The sequence below is a fragment of the Pleurodeles waltl genome, chromosome 9 (genome assembly GCF_031143425.1).
Source record: "Pleurodeles waltl isolate 20211129_DDA chromosome 9, aPleWal1.hap1.20221129, whole genome shotgun sequence".
In the NCBI taxonomy this organism is placed as follows: domain Eukaryota; kingdom Metazoa; phylum Chordata; class Amphibia; order Caudata; family Salamandridae; genus Pleurodeles; species Pleurodeles waltl.
The window spans coordinates 1,155,064,064-1,155,084,304 of record NC_090448.1 but is presented as its reverse complement, the minus strand read 5'-3'; the positions used below and the strand labels follow the sequence as shown (position 1 = coordinate 1,155,084,304).

The 20,241-nt window shown below is 42.2% G+C and overlaps 1 protein-coding gene across 2 annotated transcripts in view; it reads left to right on the top strand.

The window, feature by feature from the left end:
• SPRED1 (sprouty related EVH1 domain containing 1) overlaps positions 1 to 20,241 on the top strand; it is a 252,830-nt gene that overhangs the window by 111,266 nt on the left and 121,323 nt on the right. For both annotated transcript variants that reach the window (XM_069209011.1, XM_069209010.1), the window contains exon 2: positions 14,469 to 14,643. In XM_069209011.1, the coding sequence (XP_069065112.1) occupies positions 14,469 to 14,643 (175 nt within the window). The remainder of the gene's footprint in view (positions 1 to 14,468; positions 14,644 to 20,241) is intronic.

Genomic DNA, 20,241 nt, shown 5'->3' with positions numbered 1-20,241 from the left:
AGCTTGTGATGTTGACAAAGCAGTGCTCATGTGTGAGAGGTGGTTCGGTTATGAGCTTGGCGTGTCGAGAGGGCAGTGCTCATGTGTGAGAGGTGGTTGGATGGTGAGCTTGGAGTGTCGAGAGGGCAGTGCTCGTGTGAGAGGTGGTTGGGTGGCGAGCTTGGCGTGTCGAGAGGGCAGTGCTCATGTGTGAGAGGTGGTTCGGTGCCGGGCTTGGCGTGTCGAGAGGGCAGTGCTCATGTGTGAGAGGTGGTTCGGTGCCGAGCTTGGCGTGTCGAGAGGGCAGTGCTCATGTGTGAGAGGTGGTTGGGTGGCGAGCTTGGAGTGTTGAGAGGGCAGAGCTCATGTGTGAGATGTGGTTCGGTGCCGAGTTTGGCGTGTCGAGAGGGCAGTGCTCATGTGTGAGAGGTGGTTGGGTGGCGTGCTTAGAGTGTTGAGAGGGCAGAGCTCATGTGTGAGAGGTGGTTGGGTGGTGAGCTTGGAGTGTTGAGAGGGCAGTGCTCATGTGTGAGAGGTGGTTGGGTGGTGAGCTTGGCGTGTCGAGAGGGCAGTGCTCATGTGTGAGAGGTGGTTCGGTGCCGAGCTTGGCGTGTCGAGAGGGCAGTGCTCATGTGTGAGAGGTGGTTGGGTGGCGTGCTTGGAGTGTAGAGAGGGCAGAGCTCATGTGTGAGAGGTGGTTGGGTGGCTTGCTTGGAGTGTTGAGAGGGCAGTGCTCATGTGTGAGAGGTGGTTGGGTGGCGAGCTTGGAGTGTCGAGAGGGCAGTGCTCGTGTGAGAGGTGGTTGGGTGGTGAGCTTGGAGTGTCGAGAGAGCAGTGCTCATGTGTGAGAGGTGGTTGGTTGGCGACTTTGGAATGTTGACAGAACAGTGTTCATGTGTGAGAGGTGGTTGGGTGGCGTGCTTGGAGTGTTGAGAGGGCAGAGCTCATGTGTGAGAGGTGGTTGGGTGGTGAGCTTGGAGTGTTGAGAGGGCAGTGCTCATGTGTGAGAGGTGGTTCGGTGCCGAGCTTGGCGTGTCGAGAAGGCAGTGCTCATGTGTGAGAGGTGGTTGGGTGGCGTGCTTGGAGTGTAGAGAGGGCAGAGCTCATGTGTGAGAGGTGGTTGGGTGGCTTGCTTGGAGTGTTGAGAGGGCAGTGCTCATGTGTGAGAGGTGGTTGGGTGGCGAGCTTGGAGTGTCGAGAGGGCAGTGCTCGTGTGAGAGGTGGTTGGGTGGTGAGCTTGGAGTGTCGAGAGAGCAGTGCTCATGTGTGAGAGGTGGTTGGTTGGCGAGCTTGGAATGTTGACAGAACAGTGTTCATGTGTGAGAGGTGGTTGGGTGGCGTGCTTGGAGTGTTGAGAGGGCAGTGCTCATGTGTGAGAGGTGGTTGGGTGGCGAGCTTGGAGTGTCGAGAGGGCAGTGCTCATGTGTGAGAGGTGGTTGGGTGGCGAGCTTGGCGTGTCGAGAGGGCCGTGCTCATGTGTGAGAGGTGGTTGGGTGGCGAGCTTGGAGTGTCGAGAGGGCAGTGCTCATGTGTGAGAGGTGGTTCGGTGCCGAGCTTGGAGTGTCGCGAGGGCAGTGCTCATGTGTGAGAGGTGGTTCGGTGCCGAGCTTGGAGTGTCGAGAGGGCAGTGCTCATGTGTGAGAGGTGGTTCGGTGCCGAGCTTGGAGTGTCGAGAGGGCAGAGCTCATGTGTGAGAGGTGGTTGGGTGGCGAGCTTGGAGTGTTGAGAGGGCAGTGCTCATGTGTGAGAGGTGGTTGAGTGGCGAGCTTGGAGTGTCGAGAGGGCAGTGCTCATGTGTGAGAGGTGGTTGGGTGGCGAGCTTGGAGTGTCGAGAGGGCAGTGCTCATGTGTGAGAGGTGGTTGGGTGGCGAGCTTGGAGTGTTGAGAGGGCAGTGCTCATGTGTGAGAGGTGGTTGGGTGGCGAGCTTGGCGTGTCGAGAGGGCAGTGATCATGTGTGAGAGGTGGTTGGGTGGCGTGCTTGGAGTGTTGAGAGGGCAGTGCTCATGTGTGAGAGGTGGTTGGGTGGTGAGCTTGGAATGTCGAGAGAGCAGGGCTTGTGTGAGAGGTGGTTGGGTGGCGAGCTTGGACTGTTGACAGAACAGTGTTCATGTGTGAATGGTGGTGAAGAGTGGAGAATGTGGTATAAGTCCTGCAGCATACAGGGTCTGTTGGAAGTGACAGGACCCCAGTTATGAGGCTTCCAGTTGTAGAGATGCTCTATGCTTGCTTCCTCATCATTCGGGTATGGTTAGGACCTCAGGCTCCACAACACCAAGTTCTCTGTGATGCCTAAGCTGCATAAGGTGTAGGCTTTGAGTTTGCAGGTGGGCTTTAGGATGCATTCGATTGGGTACCACTTAGGATTCCTCATTGAAACTTTACTGCATACGAAAGAGATGAGGCCAGTGTCTGCTTGGTTGAAATGGAGTTCTGTTTTCAAGACTTTGAAGACATAATTTGCCAGTTCTCTACATTGAGTAGATCACACAGGACTTGTTGATGTGAATGATGAATGTAACGTTTTATTCCTCCATGCCCGGGTAGAGGGAGGAAGACATTGTTATCAGCAGGAGATGCCATGGTCCTGCTTTGTGCAATGATTGTTAGTAAGAATTCCTTCCTCATTCAAGGCAGATATTAGGAGGTGACTTTAATGCTAACGATCTTAGTGTTAAGAGAATCTTGGTCTGACAAAGAAGCATGAATATTTGATATCTAATAATAGATAAAGACCCAACTATGTTAGCAGGGCAGAAAGATTGCCTGGAGAAATATTTATGGTGGTGCATTTGATCTTCTTCTCCTGAAAGTAGTTAAAAACAAGCATTTGCAATGCAGTGGGTGTCGCATTCGCTTGAGTTAGAGCTATTGGCATTGTAAATTCATAAATAGACACTTCTTGCCACATAAATTGGTCCATCCTGTCTCATAATTTGGTCATTTCCTGCCATATAATTCCAGTGGCCCTGCACATAACTAAAGCACTTCCATATACCTTCTTCCTGTATCTGCAGCCAAACATGAAAATGTTTCCATTTAGCATCCTAATTTAAATCTGCCATGCTATTTCCAGTAGAATACCACTTTCACGACTCCACCAGCAGGGATGCTGGCTGGCTAACACAATTCCCAAAAAGAGACACAAGACAGCCACAGAGGAGTAATGAGATAAATAAACTAGAAGGGCCACCCAAACATATCAAGAGTGTTCATTCATAGTGTAATAAGAATGTTATGTTGGCCTGAAAAATGGTCATAATTGCAATAAGGAGAGATTAATAAAACATGTACAATTATTATATAAACCCAACAAACATATTTATCCGAAATAAACGTTTGCCATTAGACTGAAATGCTCTGAGCAGCCCCTAGAAGCCACTACAGTGAAAATAGCATTTGTAAGAAACATGGTCATGTTGCCTTATAGTTAGCCCCAAGAGGGCATAACCACAGGAAAAAAAAAATGACTGAAAGTATTGCAGTGTAACAATATATTTAGCCCTTAGAGGGTGTAGTGTATTACACATTTTCAGGGCTAGCAGGCCTAATGCAACGATATTACAGGCAAAACCCTTAAAACACAAACTACTCTCATCTGTAAAACAAAAGTTCCAGCCATGAGAGAGGTTAATAAAACACTGAATGGAGGGAGGAGTTATTATTTTTGGGGTCTCCACTAACCTAGCATGGGGACCCAGATCAAGATAGAAAGAGCGCATCGTGCTGAACGGCTGAGTTATGAGCAAAACTGTTTTGTAAAAGAATGCCCTGCAAGGCATTATGGGACAACCGAGTGCAGCAAATATTGTAGTATGCTGACTGTAATGCTCAGAACGGGCCCTAGAGGACACCACAATAAAAATATCATTTGTAAGAAACATGGTCTATCATTAGCCCCTAGAGGACACAACCACATGAAAATAGAATGACACAAAATAATGTAGTGCAACCATATATTTAGCTCCTAGAAGGCATAGTGCCTTACACATTCTCAGGCCTAGCAAGCCTACTGCAATACTAAAGTCCTTAGAACACAAACTACTCCAAGCTGTAAAACAAAAGTTCCGTCCATAAGTTTGCCTGAAAGGGGACTGAATGGTGGGAGGGGTTATTATTTTCGGGTCCCCCCTAACCTAGTGTGGGGACCCAGATATGATCTAAACAGAAAGAGTGCATCATGCTGAACGTTTTGGTTGTGGTCCCATTGTCCTAGGACCACCACAAGCAGAGATATGGGCAAAAAGAATGCTTGCAAAGCAATATGGGGCAACATTTCAGAGTGCAGTGAATATTGTAGTATTGGCTCTCCCGCTGTGCTGGGAGAGCCTTGTTGGAGATTTCTGTGTTTTTTAGTAAAGCATTTATCAATTATAAGTGTTTTGGGAAAGCTATGGAGTGTGAAAGGGAGAGCCAAAAGAAATGTCTTTGATTAGGTAACTGCATGAACAATATGACCAGCGCTCCAGTACCGCCGATGGAGTTCCCACTGTTGGTGCTGTGAGGGCAGTGGCTGCTATAGAGCACGAAACAAAAGAAAATATAGTTCACCCACGCTGAAGTATATCAGCAATCGTGCAATTATCCATGTAACAGGGTCAGTCAACAAGGCTGTAACAAAACTGCCACAAAACGGTACAGACATAAAGCAATTGCCAATGGTATCATGGGATTTTTGAAAGGCAAGCCCATGAACGAGTGAAAGTGATGGGCGTGAGGTGGGTTTGGTTAAAAGCCCACAATATTTACAACAGGTTAAAGCGCTTGCGTTCTCGACCTAAAAAATACTCCCTGCAGACATGTAAAAAAGTAAAGTAATGTATTCCAATATTGAATCAATGGTTTAATATACAATCCCTCTGGGACCTCAGTCATCACACATAACTGCGTTTTACAGGTTGGGAATATCTGTTGTCAGGCAGAGTTTTTTAATCTTTTCTCATGTTGAGAAAACGAGTACCCCAGAGCGGGATAGGAGTAACTCCTGTTGTTCACAGTGCTTTGAAGCTGAAAGGAGAAGTGATAGAGACAGAAGGAAAATGGACAAGCAGAACCCTGGACGTTTGGATCACAGTGAAAGTACCTAGCATTTATAAAGATTAGGTTACATCATTTGAAGGGTATTAGGAAGGGAAGGTCAGAATACTTTCACAATAAACAGTGCTAAACAAAAACATCCTATGAAGACCTAGCCTCAAGGACAGACTGTCTTCCTCTCTGGGGAAAGCACAGTAGTAAATTATGCAGGCCCTTTTTAGGGTCGAGCCTGCGTTGCATGCGCTCGCGCATGTGTATCGCAGCGAGACGCTTTAGTATTTAGAAAAGGGCTCGGAGCCCTGTCAACTTCACATCAGTGTTTTTTTTTTTTACTGGTTCATGGCCTTGCTTAATAAAATCTGCTTGATTTCATTAGTCGAAGGCACGCGTACGTCATGCCTTTTCCGGTAGCTAGCCCTCCTCCAGCGCAGCGACCAAGTACAGAAAACATGCGAGGCTCGCTGTTTTCCATCAGGCTTGAGGACTTCTTTTTCTCTAATTTACGAGCGCGATCTCGCTTGGCAGAAGTCGAGCGCTTTACATAGTTAATTTCACTTTTTCGGGTTATGTACATAAATGCACTTTTGCCCGATAGGTGAAAAGTCGGGTTAGGAGTTTACAACGCGATCAGCTCTAACATGAGCAAACGCGAGACCCGTTGCATTGCAAATGCTTGTTTATTTCTACTACTTGTTTCAATTGACTGCTGGAACAGGGCTGTGAAAAGCGGAACACTTATTTCAGCAGTGTCTGGAAAATTAGTAATTCACTTGCCGACCACTGATTTCTACTTTCTGACAGAGACGTCACCAGTTGTATTCATTCATTTGCTTTTGTGGTGCTGCATCACGCTGGGAGAAGCTGGTAAGCACTCAAAAGAAGTTGCTGAGAAAGGGAATGAGGAGGAGGGGTATCAGGTTAAGTTGATATAAACAGTAGAAAAGTTTAAACCACTTGGCAGTTTTTTTGAGAGTTTATTTGTGGGTGCTCTTGGTGAGTTACCTCTGGTGCCTTCCAGGTGTAGCTTCCCACCATCCTTGTTAGTTTTTATCAGCTTTTCTCTCAAGTTTCCATACTTCTGTACTTTTGTCCCCCCATTTTTAGTCAAGTGTAATGAAAGAACAGCAACCAAAATGGTCCAAAGGTTGCAGAGATGATCTTTTTTTTTAGTGTGGACACTCCATATGTTTGACGTGTCTGTCCGTTGCTTGGAGCTTGATTGTATTGGTCGCCACTTAGGTTGGCTGATTGTTGCCACTCAGGTTGTGGTTGAGCAATTCTAATCTTTGGTGGAATATCAATCTTCTAATATGCTGTGTCACGTCTTGAGTTGTCAGAGGGTGGGTAGGTGCGGAATTGCATGGAACTTGTCTTTGCTGAAAAACGTAGTTGGAGTCTAGCCCTGACTGTGCTGAATTATAATGCAGGTTCCAATAGGCGTAGGACTGGCCAAAGGAGATCAGCTTACAGAAATATATTAACAAGAGGCAGGACCACTGGAAGGTACAATCATTGGGAGAAGGTTAGGGTTAGACTGTTGTGTCTGGGTGTCAGAGGTAATGCTCCTTGAAGATGTGTGTCTCAGGTCTATTCTTAATTGTAGGAGAGTTGTTGTTGATATTGAGTGAGACTGCTGAGCAGGACATTGCCTCAGCCCAAATGAGAGAGGACTAAGGTGTGTATGGTTGATCTGAAGTCATCTTGCAGATGAAACAACTTCATTTTGTACAGGCGGAGGGTTAGAACTAAGCTGTCTTTGTTTTACTTGCAATGCGTTGCTTGAAAGAGATGTCTTTGGAGAGGGTTAATCCCAGAGATGTTTCATGCTTTGTCAGATGGAGTAAAGTCTGGTAGGTCAAAGCCGGAGTCAATGGTTGTTTGGTGCAGTTAGAAAACAGGAAGAATTTAGACTTTGTCTGGGTTAGCTTCAGGAAATTAATTGAAATCCAAGATTGTATGAGTTAAGGGCAGGATTTGTCTCTATTGGATGGTTAGAGAATATATTATTTTAGGTGCAGTTGGTATCATCTGCATATTTATGGAGTTTGATGCTGTGGTCTGCAAGAATGGGTCCAAGAGATTTTATGTAGAAGTTAAAGATGATGGAAGAAAGGATGGAAACTTTGAGCACTCCACAGAAGACTGGGAGTGTCTGTGATGTTCTGGAACCTAGTTCCAAGAATTGTCACCAGTTGATGAGGTAGGATGTGAACCAGCTTAAGCTGGTATTTGAAAATCTATGTAAAGTTTGAGGGATTGACCGGTCCTTGATGGTCGATTCTGTAAAAGGCAGCAGAGAAGTTGAGCATGATCAGGAAGCAGGGGTCATTCCTGTCTTTGAGGAGGAGGGCATTGTCAACTGCTGGGCTTTTGGCTGCTTGTTGCCGCAGCATAGCCTGAAACCTGATTGGTTGAAGTGTAGATTATTCTTGCTGTTGTGCTACTGTATCAGAATGATGACTGCTTTCTCAATGGGAAGATGGGTAATAGGGTGGATGTTGTTGAGGTCGGCTGTATCCAGGAATGACTTCTTTAGTAGGGGAAGGATTGGACCTGTCTTAAGGGCACCGGGGAATTTTCTTTGGCTTAGGGAGGAGGCAGAAGGGGTATGAAAGCCTCTCCATGGAGCACTTTGATGATGAAGAAAGACGGGTGTCATCTTCATTGGAGGTTGTCCTGAGAAGGTTCAGTAGATTGGAGAGATCCATATGCGAGACTGAATTGAATGAAGTCTATTTGGTAATGAGGCGATGGTAAATGGCTGGAATTAAGGAGTTTGAGGAAGCAGTAATGATGTTGGATCTGATTTTTGCCATTCCTCTTGGTGTAAAAGAGGTTGATGGTTTGCATTTCCTTAAGGACATAGGTATTGTAGGTTCTGGGAGAGGATTGCTGCAGTTTTTGACAGCCTTGAAGTGAGCATTGCTTATGTTGGTTGCTAAACTGATGGTCATAAGAGAATTTATCTGTGATGATGAGGGATCAGCTATTAGAGCAGAGTGTTTTGAATAGGCTATGGTCATTCAGAAGGTTTGATCTTCTCTATTTCTTTTCCTGTTTTTTATGGTATGTTTATTTTCGTTAAGCTCTTGAGTGTACCAAGGTGCTGAGGGCTTTGCCTTGATGGACTGGATTTTAATTGGATCATAGGGTTTGATATGAGTTTGTATAGTGGTGCTTTATATGCTGAGGAGTTTGTGGACATCTCTGCCAAGCTGAAAGTGGTTTGACAGGTTGTTTAGTTCTGTTTTTTACAAGATGTACATCTTTGATGGAGGTAATTGTTCCCTTTTCAGTTGTCCTTGATACTGAAGGGGGTGGCAAAGTGGCCAGTCTACTCCAAGGCTGTACATGTTTGGCAGTGCATGTATGGAGAAGCTGACAGGATGAGTTCCAGTATGTTGCCTTCAAGTGGGTTGGGTATCATTGGTGAGTTGTTTTATCTCCCGGTTGTTGAGAAGTGTGTCGAAGGTTTCCTTCATACATTTTGTATTGTAAAGCCTGGGAGATTGAAGTCTCCGAGGAATGTGGGGTGGGTGTGTTGGAGGAAAGCAGAAATGGTGAGGACTGAGATTTCTTGTAGGAAGTTCATGTTTGGTCTAGGTGATCTGTGGATCAGATAAAAGGAGCTGTTTGGTTATAGATAGAGGGAAGTGGCAGGAGAGGAGCTTGAAAAACTTAGGTGTGTTAGAGTTGCTTCATATGCTTTTAGGTTACAACAGCTCGGGGGTACAATTTAAGTAAAGGCAAATTAGGCCTTGTTTCAAAATGTTGTTATTTTTGGTACTAAGGGAAAAGTAAACACAGGAAACAATTCCCAGGAGAATTGCCCAACACGTTGGGCTTCATTGCAGTTTGAAAACCTTGTGCAAGAAGGTTTTATGGCATATTACTAGAAGAAAATAATGACATTCCTCCAAAGGAGATGTTCAAAACTGCCTCTTGAGCAACAGGACAAACATTCAACAATATATTTAGACTCTCACACTGAGGATGCTGTTAGATTTGGCAGCGAGCGCTTCCAAAAACAACTGAATGTCATCAGAGGCATGTATATAATGTTCATTGATTCTTACGTAACACAAACTTGTCTGACAAGCAGTCGAAAACTTAGGGAACAATACAATTGTTTACTAGAGGCGCTAAAAGTACAACGCCTATGTACGATCAGGTAAGTATATTTAAATTCCGTTCATCCAACCATAAGTGCTTGTGTAACTAATACAGTTTTTAGGTCAAATGTACAAGCGCTGTGGCCTGTTGTAATCTATCTGTGGGCTTTTAACCACGCCCGCTGCACGCCAATCACTATAACTTGTTCATAGGCTTGCCTTACAAAAATCCTTTGTTGTCATTGGCGATTGCTTTACGCTTGTCCCTCCTTGAGGCAGTTTTGTTACCTCCTTGGCCATCGACCCTGTTACATGGATAATTGCACGTTTGCCGATATGTTTGATATGTCCGATGGCCAGACTCGTAATGAGGCCCTTAGCTGTCACTCTGCAAAACATCTTACCTTAGCTCATCTTTTCAGTATATGGTAACATGCTCTAAAACTCTGTCACCAGTGTGACCTTTCGCCCTTCTGTGATCAATAAATTGGATACTATCAAATTGATCACTAGTAACACCTGTTACAGCTCTTAGAAATGGCAGAATCTGGATTAACAAGGGCTATAAAAAACATGTTGTTAATCTAGTCATTATTGTGGTTATCATCATCCATGGTTTAGAAGTTTCTGGATGTAGTCAAAGGATTGCTCAGTGCAGCGTAGTGCTTTACGCAGTTATATGGATGCTGCTCTTAAAACAGTGCACGTTTTCCAAAATTATAAGCAAAAGAGCACCAGATGTGCTATTTACTGGTTGCAAAATACTGATTGTAGTTTTGCGCCTGGTATATAATTTTAAGAAGCAACCTGTGTACTGAAACATTAATTCTTACAATTCTGAATTGTAGAAAGTTGGAATCTGAACCACTATATGAATATTAATGGTGTGGGTCACACATTCTGTCTCACCATGATTAGTGCAGTGGACCACCATGCCTGTGACTGCTTTATAATAAAGCACACATTATATTTATATGCATTCCATTTTCCTAAAAGGAAATGGGACTGCTTTTAAAAATAAAAGTAAGCTTTTTAAAAAAAAATATGTGGAGATAGAGGTCTTTTAGACCACCGCTTCCTCTTAAACAAATTTTTTTTACATTCACAATGAGAAAGGAGTCTCTTTTGTGAATGGGTTTGCGACTGTATTTCAGTTGCAAAACTTTATACTTTAGATACCGATTTGGTATTTGGAAAGGCCTCCTAGCACACGTCCCTTTCAGATACTGAATCGCTGTCCTTTGTGCATCCCATTTTAGGAGTCAGAACAATTTAAAGCGCTTAGTACGTAATAAAATGATTTTTAACTAATAAAACCCACCGAATTGGAGTGTATGCAGCCTTTAAATTCTTAGTACAAATCGCCTCTTGAGAAACAATTAAAAGTGGCATTCACTGTAACAGTTAGTGTTTATTTCCTCTTGTCTTTTTTTGTCTTTTCTTTTTTCGCTGTGACTTACTCCAAAAAAGTAATTCCAATTTTCTTAGAAATTAAGGTGGAGTATGTCACATCCCTCTTGTTTCCTTACTACCTGAGCTAAGCCTGTGGCTTTAATAGAGGGACATTTTTAAAGTGTATCTTTTGACAAGTTGTTGGAAAAGATTTTTAGAGGAACGAGAACATGTGTATTGTTATTTTATTGCTTTGGGGCTGATGTTCAAAGAATGTAGTTGACTAGTGCCAAGTGTGAAAATAATGAGGGTGAAGAGATTGTTTGTATGGTGAATGTAAACCTTTTTGAAGTGGCATTGCATTTTGTCAGCGTTACACATTGTATTCAAGGGGCAAGGGAGTGTTAATGGATCTGATTATGGATCATCTAATGGTACCTAACCTTTGATGATATCATTAAATCACAAGCTCATAACTGTTCTGGTTTTTGTTCGTAAACGTAGGTATCCATATCAGAATGGAAGGATCAAAGTTCTATTTGTATGGTCCTTGTGTCAGGTGCGGAGCTAACACAGACGGATGTGAGGGGTGTAATGTCAATACAAAGTGTCAGTGACAGATAACCTCTGGCCTTTCATATTTGCATTAATAAGCTTTTTGAACTTTATCACAGGATCACACTGAAAGTGCAACATGCATAAATCATCTAGAGTTTCTATGCCAATTATTTATATTTCAAATGTATAATTAGAAAGAATAAGCCATGAGCTTGTCATCAAACCTTTGGTGGCTTGTAGTGGCCAGCTCCTGTCATGGAAACCAATAAGCAGTGTGGTGATATTCACATGTGTGTGATCTGAACATTAGCATATATGTGAAGAAACATAATTTACAAATATCATAGAGATGGTTTAAATATTTGGAAACAAAAAGAGGGTTGTACACTTTTGTTTTCTCCTGTGTTTAACATCAAATTAACCTGCACTAAGAGCCTTGATCTGAGGCGTAATTTGTAGCACCATGTGCTCATATCTGATAGGATTTTTGTTGCATAAAGAAAAGTTTCTGTATTAGGATGGGATGGTCCAAGTGTTATAGTCTTGTTGGTATATAATTTAATGGAGTGTTCCTTATTTTGTTACAGTGAGCATGTTTCCAGAATAATTAAGAAAATTAAGTAGTGTGTTTAGAGACACTTGTAAGTTTTGACTTCTGAGCTCCTCTTAGGTTATGTGTGAGGGTTCTGTATAAAGATCCTAATCCATCACAAGCCAGATGTTTGCCAACTGTGCAAAAATACTACTTTGTTCCCCTCTATTTTATAGCTTTTAGATTTGTGGTGGGTCACAGACTCTTATGATTTATTTCAGACAGAAGTGCACAGCTTTTAGTAAATGGGAGAATGGTCCCGGTCGGCTCTAATTTTGGGTCAGCTGGAAATGAATTTGGGATGATGGACACAGTAAGATGGGATTGTTTCCTGAGTATGTTAAAGACGATGCAATTAGTGAAGAGCTGCTGATATTCTGAGCAAGAGGGTGGAAATTCTCCCCAGTGTGAAAGGTGACTGAGTTAGCCCACCAAGAGTATTTGTAGCAGAATGTTACCAAGAGATGAGCTGTTAGTGGTCCTATATTGATGCTGGAGTAGAGAGTATATTTAATTCCAGTTCTACTAAGTACCATTTATGGTATCCCATTTCAGATTCACCCTATCGTGCTGGATGGTGCTGCCAGTAATTTCAAAGGAATAATTTCCATGATGCTAAACAGAATGTATTAATGTTGCTCATCACACCAAGTGGTCATAGTGAATATGAGTGTATTGGATTATTTCTGGAAGATGGAAAGAAACGTATAGAAGATATAAACTGGGAAGATATAAATGGGAAACACAAAGAAGTATTGTTTGTGGTCAAAGGTTTCTACAGTTATTCCAAACTGATGGAAAACGTATGGATAGGCAAAGGGCTTGTTGCATTGGTGGATTGATACACACACACCATGCAGTGATCTTCTCTGGCAGGTCAGCTGAAGTGGAATCCTTCATGCCAGTAGGTTCGAAATTATACTTTTCTAGAAAATAAAGAAGCAAACAATTCCTCATCATGTGTTTGGAAAGAGGAAGTGCCGGACGATCAGGTTGATGAAAGATTAGTTATTTAAATTAAGAAGATAGATATTTTGCAGTTGATTAGCCCATTTTGGATTGTTACACGAATTGGGAGAGTATTTGCAAGATACTTGTGTTGGGTGGAACTGATTTCAAAGTATGTTTAATGTGTTTTTAAACGACAAAATCGACAGAATGATTTTTAATATGGGTTTCTATTGTATAGATTTTCATATATCATAAATGAAAAGGTGTAATGAAGCAAATGTTTTTGGTGATTGGAATGTGCTTTCGAGAATGCCAATGGCTCTGGTTTAGACTTCACTAGTAATAAAAAAAAAATCACATTCTGGAGGAAAATGCTAGTGAGTGCTGCAGAATGAGGCTTCATGGTTCCCTGTTCATTAGAATGAGCTTTTAACTCTGCTTCAAAGTGGTCAAAATGCAAGCGAGGCAATTTAGGAGATGATCGCCTTCTGTCATTTCACTTTTTAAAAAAATATATATGTTAATAGTATGGGTTATGCATGGAATCTAGTTATGGAATGCAACCTGAATGGGCCACGGATACACAGAACGTTGGAGTACATGCCCAAGGAGTCCTTAGAGGGAGCCACTGGCTTCTAAATAGGACATTTCCCCCCTTTTTCCTGCCAGTGTAGAAACGCAGGGTTCTGCCGCCAGGTGATTCGAAGCCTTTTAAAAATCTCCCTTCATTCCTCGTGCGCCCTCTCAGGTCCTGCTTGAGATGGCTCTTGCATCGCCATAATCCACAAGCACTTTGTCCACAGGCTCCAGCTGTGGCCGGGCAGTAACAATTCATTGGGGGTGGGCAGCGTAGAAGGTGCCTGGGTCTTTAGAAAGTACCACACGTGGATGCAATTCGACTTGTACATCTTGAAACCTTCAATTACTCTTGCAGTGTGCACTCCTGCTTCAGTACTCCGCTGACCGAGCCTGATACTCACCGGGGTACTAGAACAGCACACTCTGGTGGAGTAATAGGGGGAGGCCGTTTGCAGCACCGCCCGCATTGTTTGCTTGTTATTGCACACTGGTTTGGGTGAGTAAATGTGCATCCGATGTATGGTTCTGTACGGTGTGTGATAGTGTGGAGGGGGGCCATGGCGCACAAGTGGCCACAGGGGCAGTCCCCTCCCTGGCAATCACTAACATATTACTCCGTTTCCCTCTACATCCATGGTTTATGTCATGCTGTGGTTTTGCAACTGCAGTGGGTATAAACAGAGGTATTTAACCATAACCAGAGCTGAGGCGGTATCACCAGAACCAGGCCTTGTGAGGGTTGCCGCAGCTGCCTTCTTCTGCAAACTGAGTTTGGAATTAAGTCTGTGAGACCGCAAGCACTGTTTTCCCAAGCCAGTTACTGTGACTTGAGAAAGCAGTGTCCACCTCTTGTGACTCATGACGCCTCCCTTACCCCACTCAGCAGTGGTAATAAACTCTGTTTGTCACTTTTCACATGTCAGTTTCTCAGTACTGTGGTAAAAACATGCAGTCTGACCTCTGGACTGTAGTATTGTTTGTGTGTGTGTGTGTGTATATATATATATATATATATATATATATATATATATATATATATATATATATATATATATATATATATATATATATATATATATATATATATATTAAACTCTTCTCTGAGGAATATGGGTTTTCAGCTGCTGTACTGTGTGCAGTCACACACACACGTGAAATGAAAGACGGACTAAGCCTGGTGTGTATTTCACTTTGCCTTCTCGTGTCCAGTTAATTCATTTTTCTGATTGCCGGGTGCTAATGCTCTGCTTTCCCCCTCCCTCTCTTGCAGTAATAGTTATGCACGCGTGCGCGCTGTGGTGATGACCCGGGATGACTCAAGTGGTGGATGGGTACCACTTGGAGGCGGCGGACTTAGCTGTGTCACTGTCTTCAAAGCACCGAGGCCGGAGGAAAATGGATGCGCGGATTTCCTTGTCCGCGGAGAACGACTCAGGGACAACACGGTAGGAACTCAAAAACTGTGTGTGCACACTCGCATTACAGATTATTCATTTACTGGAACTGGCGGGTTTCTGTGCATTTATTTACCGACCGTGATAACGTGCTATTGGGCGTGATTAAAGTCACAAGGAAATATGACCTAATTCTGTGTTTACTCGTGTTATCCTGGCTTCCCGCATTGCCTTATTTCTAAATCAGTTGGTCTTTGCCCAAAGCATGACTGGAAATCCTGTCTCAAAAGATGCTGTCTCTTTAATCTTGTTGCCAGGCATCCCAAAATGGTTGGCCCTTCCGTCCAGAGAGGCCATGACCTTCACACGTGTATCTCCAGCGGTCCCAAACATTTCCTGATTTTTTGTTTTTGTTTTACCTGTCTACTAAGTTATGGTATATGTTATTAATATAGCGCTGCGAATCACCAGGGAGTAGCTTTTGGGGGTGGTTCCTCTGATTTATTGAAGGCCAATTATAATCGCAACATTCAACTCAGAGGAGGCTTTTTGTGGTATCTGTAAACCAAACAATTCAGTAGTGAGGCCATAACTCATCAATGCAAGTTAGTAAACATCCTGTTTTGGTCTTTATTTTAGATCAGGCATTATTTTCATTCTCTGTCACATTGTCTTGGAGGGGACCTTTTTTCCCCTAAATGATTACAGAATAAAAACCTTGCCTTCCACTTCACCACACAATTACTACAACAGCCTTTAAGTAGTGCTATGAGGGCAGAGGGAAGTTTCCGTCGACTGACTTCACAAGACCTCAATCTCTTGAGCGCAGAAATTCCACCTGGTCAGTTCTTGCTCTTGTGTTCTGGAATCCCCAGAGGGTCACTGAGGATGAAAGTGACAAAGATGGGATTGGTACCCAAGGAGACCCCTACTTTCATCATGGAATGGAAACTGTCACACATCTGTAGGAATTTGGGATCGAATGCTGTCCCTGTATGATCATGGCACACCGGTACCAGTGTTCAAGTTGCTTCACCTCTTCAGGAGCCCTCAGCTTCATACTTATGAGGGGCACCAATGTGAGTTCCTCCAGGTGGTAAAGGTCCATGTCATCAAAATACATTGTCTTTTGTGAAATGAAATTACTTTTTTCTTACTAACATAGTGGTGAAAGTACCACAGAAGAGGGATCCTGCCTCTGTACTGGTGGAAATTGTCCCTAAATTGTCCAGTGGAAATTGACCCTAAATTGTCCTTAAATATGCTTGGTAGCACAAAACCCTAGGAAGGTTGATGGGCACAAGTCCCAAATCCCTTCTGTCAATATATTACAATCTACAAAGGGTAACCCAATAAGAATCCGAAGAATCTTTGTTAGTCATATTACAAAACAACATTGATCCATCCCGAAAAACCACCCTCATCAATATCTAATCCATACATAATAACAATAATTACCAACCATGTAGCATATATACTAAAAACATTAAGAATCTATCCATTACTCCATATTAAAATTTCTTTAATAATTTACTAAATATTTATAGAGCTTCCTACCATATTGAGACAAGGAAAGGACAGAAAAAGTGCAAAAGATAAAGTGCTTGTGATTAGAAACACAGAAATCGACAACAAATCTCCCACATATCCATTAACACATTAAATTCAAAAAGCCTGTTGGTTGGCCATTCCCTCCAATTGAATCAACACTTATTTATGTCCAGGTTCAAATACTCAATTAATTCCATAAACCAGCCCAGGCTATAACATTATCGTCGACGTTTCGACCCAATAGTGACTCTAGGGCCAATTCTGGGCTCCAAAACGGGTGTTCCTCAGGACTTATAGGCAGGGAACATCTAAAATCAACTCCACCTTCCAACCAACATCTTCTCAATTATATCCCCAAATTTTCTTAGATCTGGAGAAACAAACTCACCCAATTAGATACTCTTCAATATCCTCTTCCCCAACTGGGTAAAGCGATGCATCCTTCCCCACAGTTATTGTTTCCTCCTTAGGGTCCCTTACGAGTTTAAGCTCTGAGCTGCAGAGACGGGGGTCGCGGCTTTATGGAGAAGACGAACGATTAAACTCGTAAGGGACCCTAAGGAGGAAACAATAACTGTGGGGAAGGATGCATACAACCTTGCTCACAACATAGAAACGTCATACGTCCTTCATTTAAATACTTATCAATCGCATTAGTCTAAATTTGACAAAGGCAGAAGAACAAATACTGACACTTGGGTTATCATAATGTCTGGAAAAATCACTGAACTATAGTCAAACTAGAATTGATGTTTACATATTAGAGCGTTGAAGCTCATGAAATATTACAGTATGAGACCAGATAAAATGACAAAAAGATCAGTGCCAGAAGAATTGCAGGATGTTTGTAATCTTAAAGTGTCAGATTTGGAATTACTTAAGAATCTAAAAGAACTTTGGAATGAAGGTAATGAAATACAGCAGATCTTTACTGCGGAGAGTCTTTTTGTAGAATTGGATGTTGATGTCTATGGTGATGCACCCACAAAATTTAAACCAAAGTCTATATTTTTACCCAGTGCTACACATGGACAATATAGATGTCTATTCAGAGCTTGTCATTCAAGAGATTAAACAACTATATCGGACAGAAGGACATAAAAAAACTTTACTGAATAAATAACAGTGATAATATAATGCCCTAATGGAAAGAAAACAAGACCTATTATTGAGGAAGCTGACAAAGGTGGGAATATCATATTATGGCCAGTGGAAATTTATAATGAGGAAGCTTACCGACATCTTAATGGCACAATATGTTATAAGAGAAGCACAACAGAGATGATGTTTGAAATGAGGACTGAGTATTTTAAGGGGGTTGCATAACAGGAGATATTCTTTAAAAAAAAAAAAAAAAGATTTTCCTAAGACGCCTACTTTTTATCTGATTCCATAAATTTATAAAGATGTACCAGCATACATGAGACACTGGGGATTTTTTAAGAAAGATCTATGAAGTACAGTGCGGATCCGATATGTTGTTATTATCTCTTGTAGTTACCTCACTGTATACCAGTAACCATCATGAAGGTGGCCTCCCGGCTACAAAGCATTTTTTAGAAGCACTTCCATTGAGTTTATTTAAGCATACACAGGTGGAGATGGTGAAATGGTGCCTAACAATCACATTTTTATATTTAATAAGGAGATCTTTCAACAAGTTACTGGGACTGTGATGGGCATCTACTTCGCCCCCGGCTGTGCAAATTTGGAGATGGGCTGGTGGGAGGAGCAGGCGCGTCGTCAGGATTTTGAGAAAGAATGTACACAGACAGTGTGATCTTATAGTTGTGCTTTATAGGTGATGTGTTTCTCATCTGTCGCGTTACAGAAGACATTGCACTCGACTTTGTGGAGAGATTGGATAAAAATGATCTCAATATAAGACTAACCAGTCACATTAGTAAAAAAAAGAAGTCAACTTTTTAGATCTCACTGTATAAATGAAAGATGGTAGGCTACATAGTAAGGTCTGTAGAAAGCCTACACCTGGGAATACGGCCTCACATTCTAAAAGTTTCCATCCAGAAAGTGTAAAAAGAAGTAGCCCATATAGGGAAAATCTAAGAATCAAGCGGAATTGTAGTGAAATTGATGAGGCTGTACAAGCACAAAAAGAACTTCAAGGTAGATTAAAAGAAAGGGGGTTTGCAGAGCTGCTATAATTGGCAGCAACAAAGAGGGCATACGCTGTGAAAATAGAAGATTTTATTTTTGGGAGCAGAAAGAAGATAAGTGAGGCTCCTACTGAAAAGAGGTTTATTACAGACTATAGCGCACAGTGGCAGAAGATCAGGCGTATTATGATGAAACATTGTCATCTGGTAAAAAGTGATCCCATTATAGGACAGAAATTTTCAAAAAGAATTCTGATCACCTATAGAAAGTGTAGGTCATTGTGAGATGCTTTGGTTAATACCAATCCGAATACGAGGATAAACCACAATTGGTAATGAGTATCAAAGCTTTTAGAAGGTGCGCTAATTGTGGGTCATGGCAGTTTGCCATTAATGAAACAGAATATGAGACACCATTTTGTAAGGACCCGAAAAAGATCAGGGGAGACTTTAACTGTAAGAGCAAATACATAGTGTGTGTTTGACGTGCCCATGCCCTTTGAATTATGGTGGTAGAATGGTACATCAGGTCCATAAACTAATATTACAGCATATGAGGGTGATCAAAAATTGCTATTAGACATAAAGGAGATGTGACACAATTGAAACATTATGTTGTTGACCGTGTCCCCAGGGATGTAAGGGGCGGGGGATTAGGGAAAGGAGGTTGCGTCCGTTAGATTCAAGATATATTCTCGAGCTAGATAGTAAAAAGCCCAAGGGGCCTGAATTTGGAAGAAGATTTGTATACGTTCCAGTAGAACCATTTAGCTTTTGATTTAAAGTAAAAGAAACTGGGTCTGTTGTGTAGTACTCATGCACGTAGTATATAATGTGATAGCGGTTAAGGTATATGTCACATATTATTTGTTTTGGGTTGGATTGGTATTTGAGTTGAAACGGAGAAGCTAGAGTGCCCGCTTGGGAATTATTAATGATTGTAGAAAAGATGGGAGTCTGTCCCCCACTAGGGACTAGGGCTTTGAATATTCACTAACCTTGATTAGATGAATAACTGCAGTGTGGATTCATTGATTGCATGTGACAGAGTTATGCCCGGTTATATGACGTTTATGGTGCGCAGGAGTGAAATGCGTATATGAAGGTGAGGCAAAATTATATGAAGTTTAATTTTCCAACTTAGTGTTGATGAGAGGGGTCAGAGAAAAATGGAGGACCCCTTTGATTTGGAATTATGTGGAGAGTAGTAATGTCGCTAATAATTTTAAGGGGATAGCATAACATTTTGGGAAATATAATTCATACAATAGCATTAATGAAATATAAGATGGTGTAATTACCGTTTCTCCAGAACAATATGTTTTATAATTATAAGTCGTTTAAACACTGGGATGTGCGGACAGTATTGTGTTTATGCCTATCACACCAGGAAGCTATACATTTATTTAAATGAAGGACGTATGACGTTTCTTTGTTGTGAGCAAAGCCGATGAAAAGTGGCTTTTCTTTAATAAAGGAGTTTTGATGTGCAACTATGAGTGTCCACACCCGTTTCTTTGAAGGGGTCTTGTAGCAATGTAATAGACGGAGAAACCATCTCCGTTTTGCCAACCCTCCCTTGTGGTCTGGGGTTCGGCAGCGCTAAGGCAGTACTTTGAAACGATTTTATATATATATAGATATAGATATATAGATATATATAGATATATATGGTTCAAGTCTTAGAGTGGTGTGCAAAAAGTTGAAATTAGTTGGGTTGATAAATAGAACGCTAAAGCAACTGTGACAGGAATGACTTCTAGTGGTTGATAGTGACATCACAGTTATGATCTGTCTGAACAAAGCTTTATGGTTTTTGCATAGCCAATATTGATTGTAAAAAAATATTGTTTTTAGCATCCCAGTGATCACCCGCTGCTGTCCACAGGTAAACAGGGCATGTTGATGGGTAAATTGTCAGCATCCCCCGATAGCGCCCACGCAGCATTCAGATATGCGGTTTGGGAGGCTTTGTATAAAT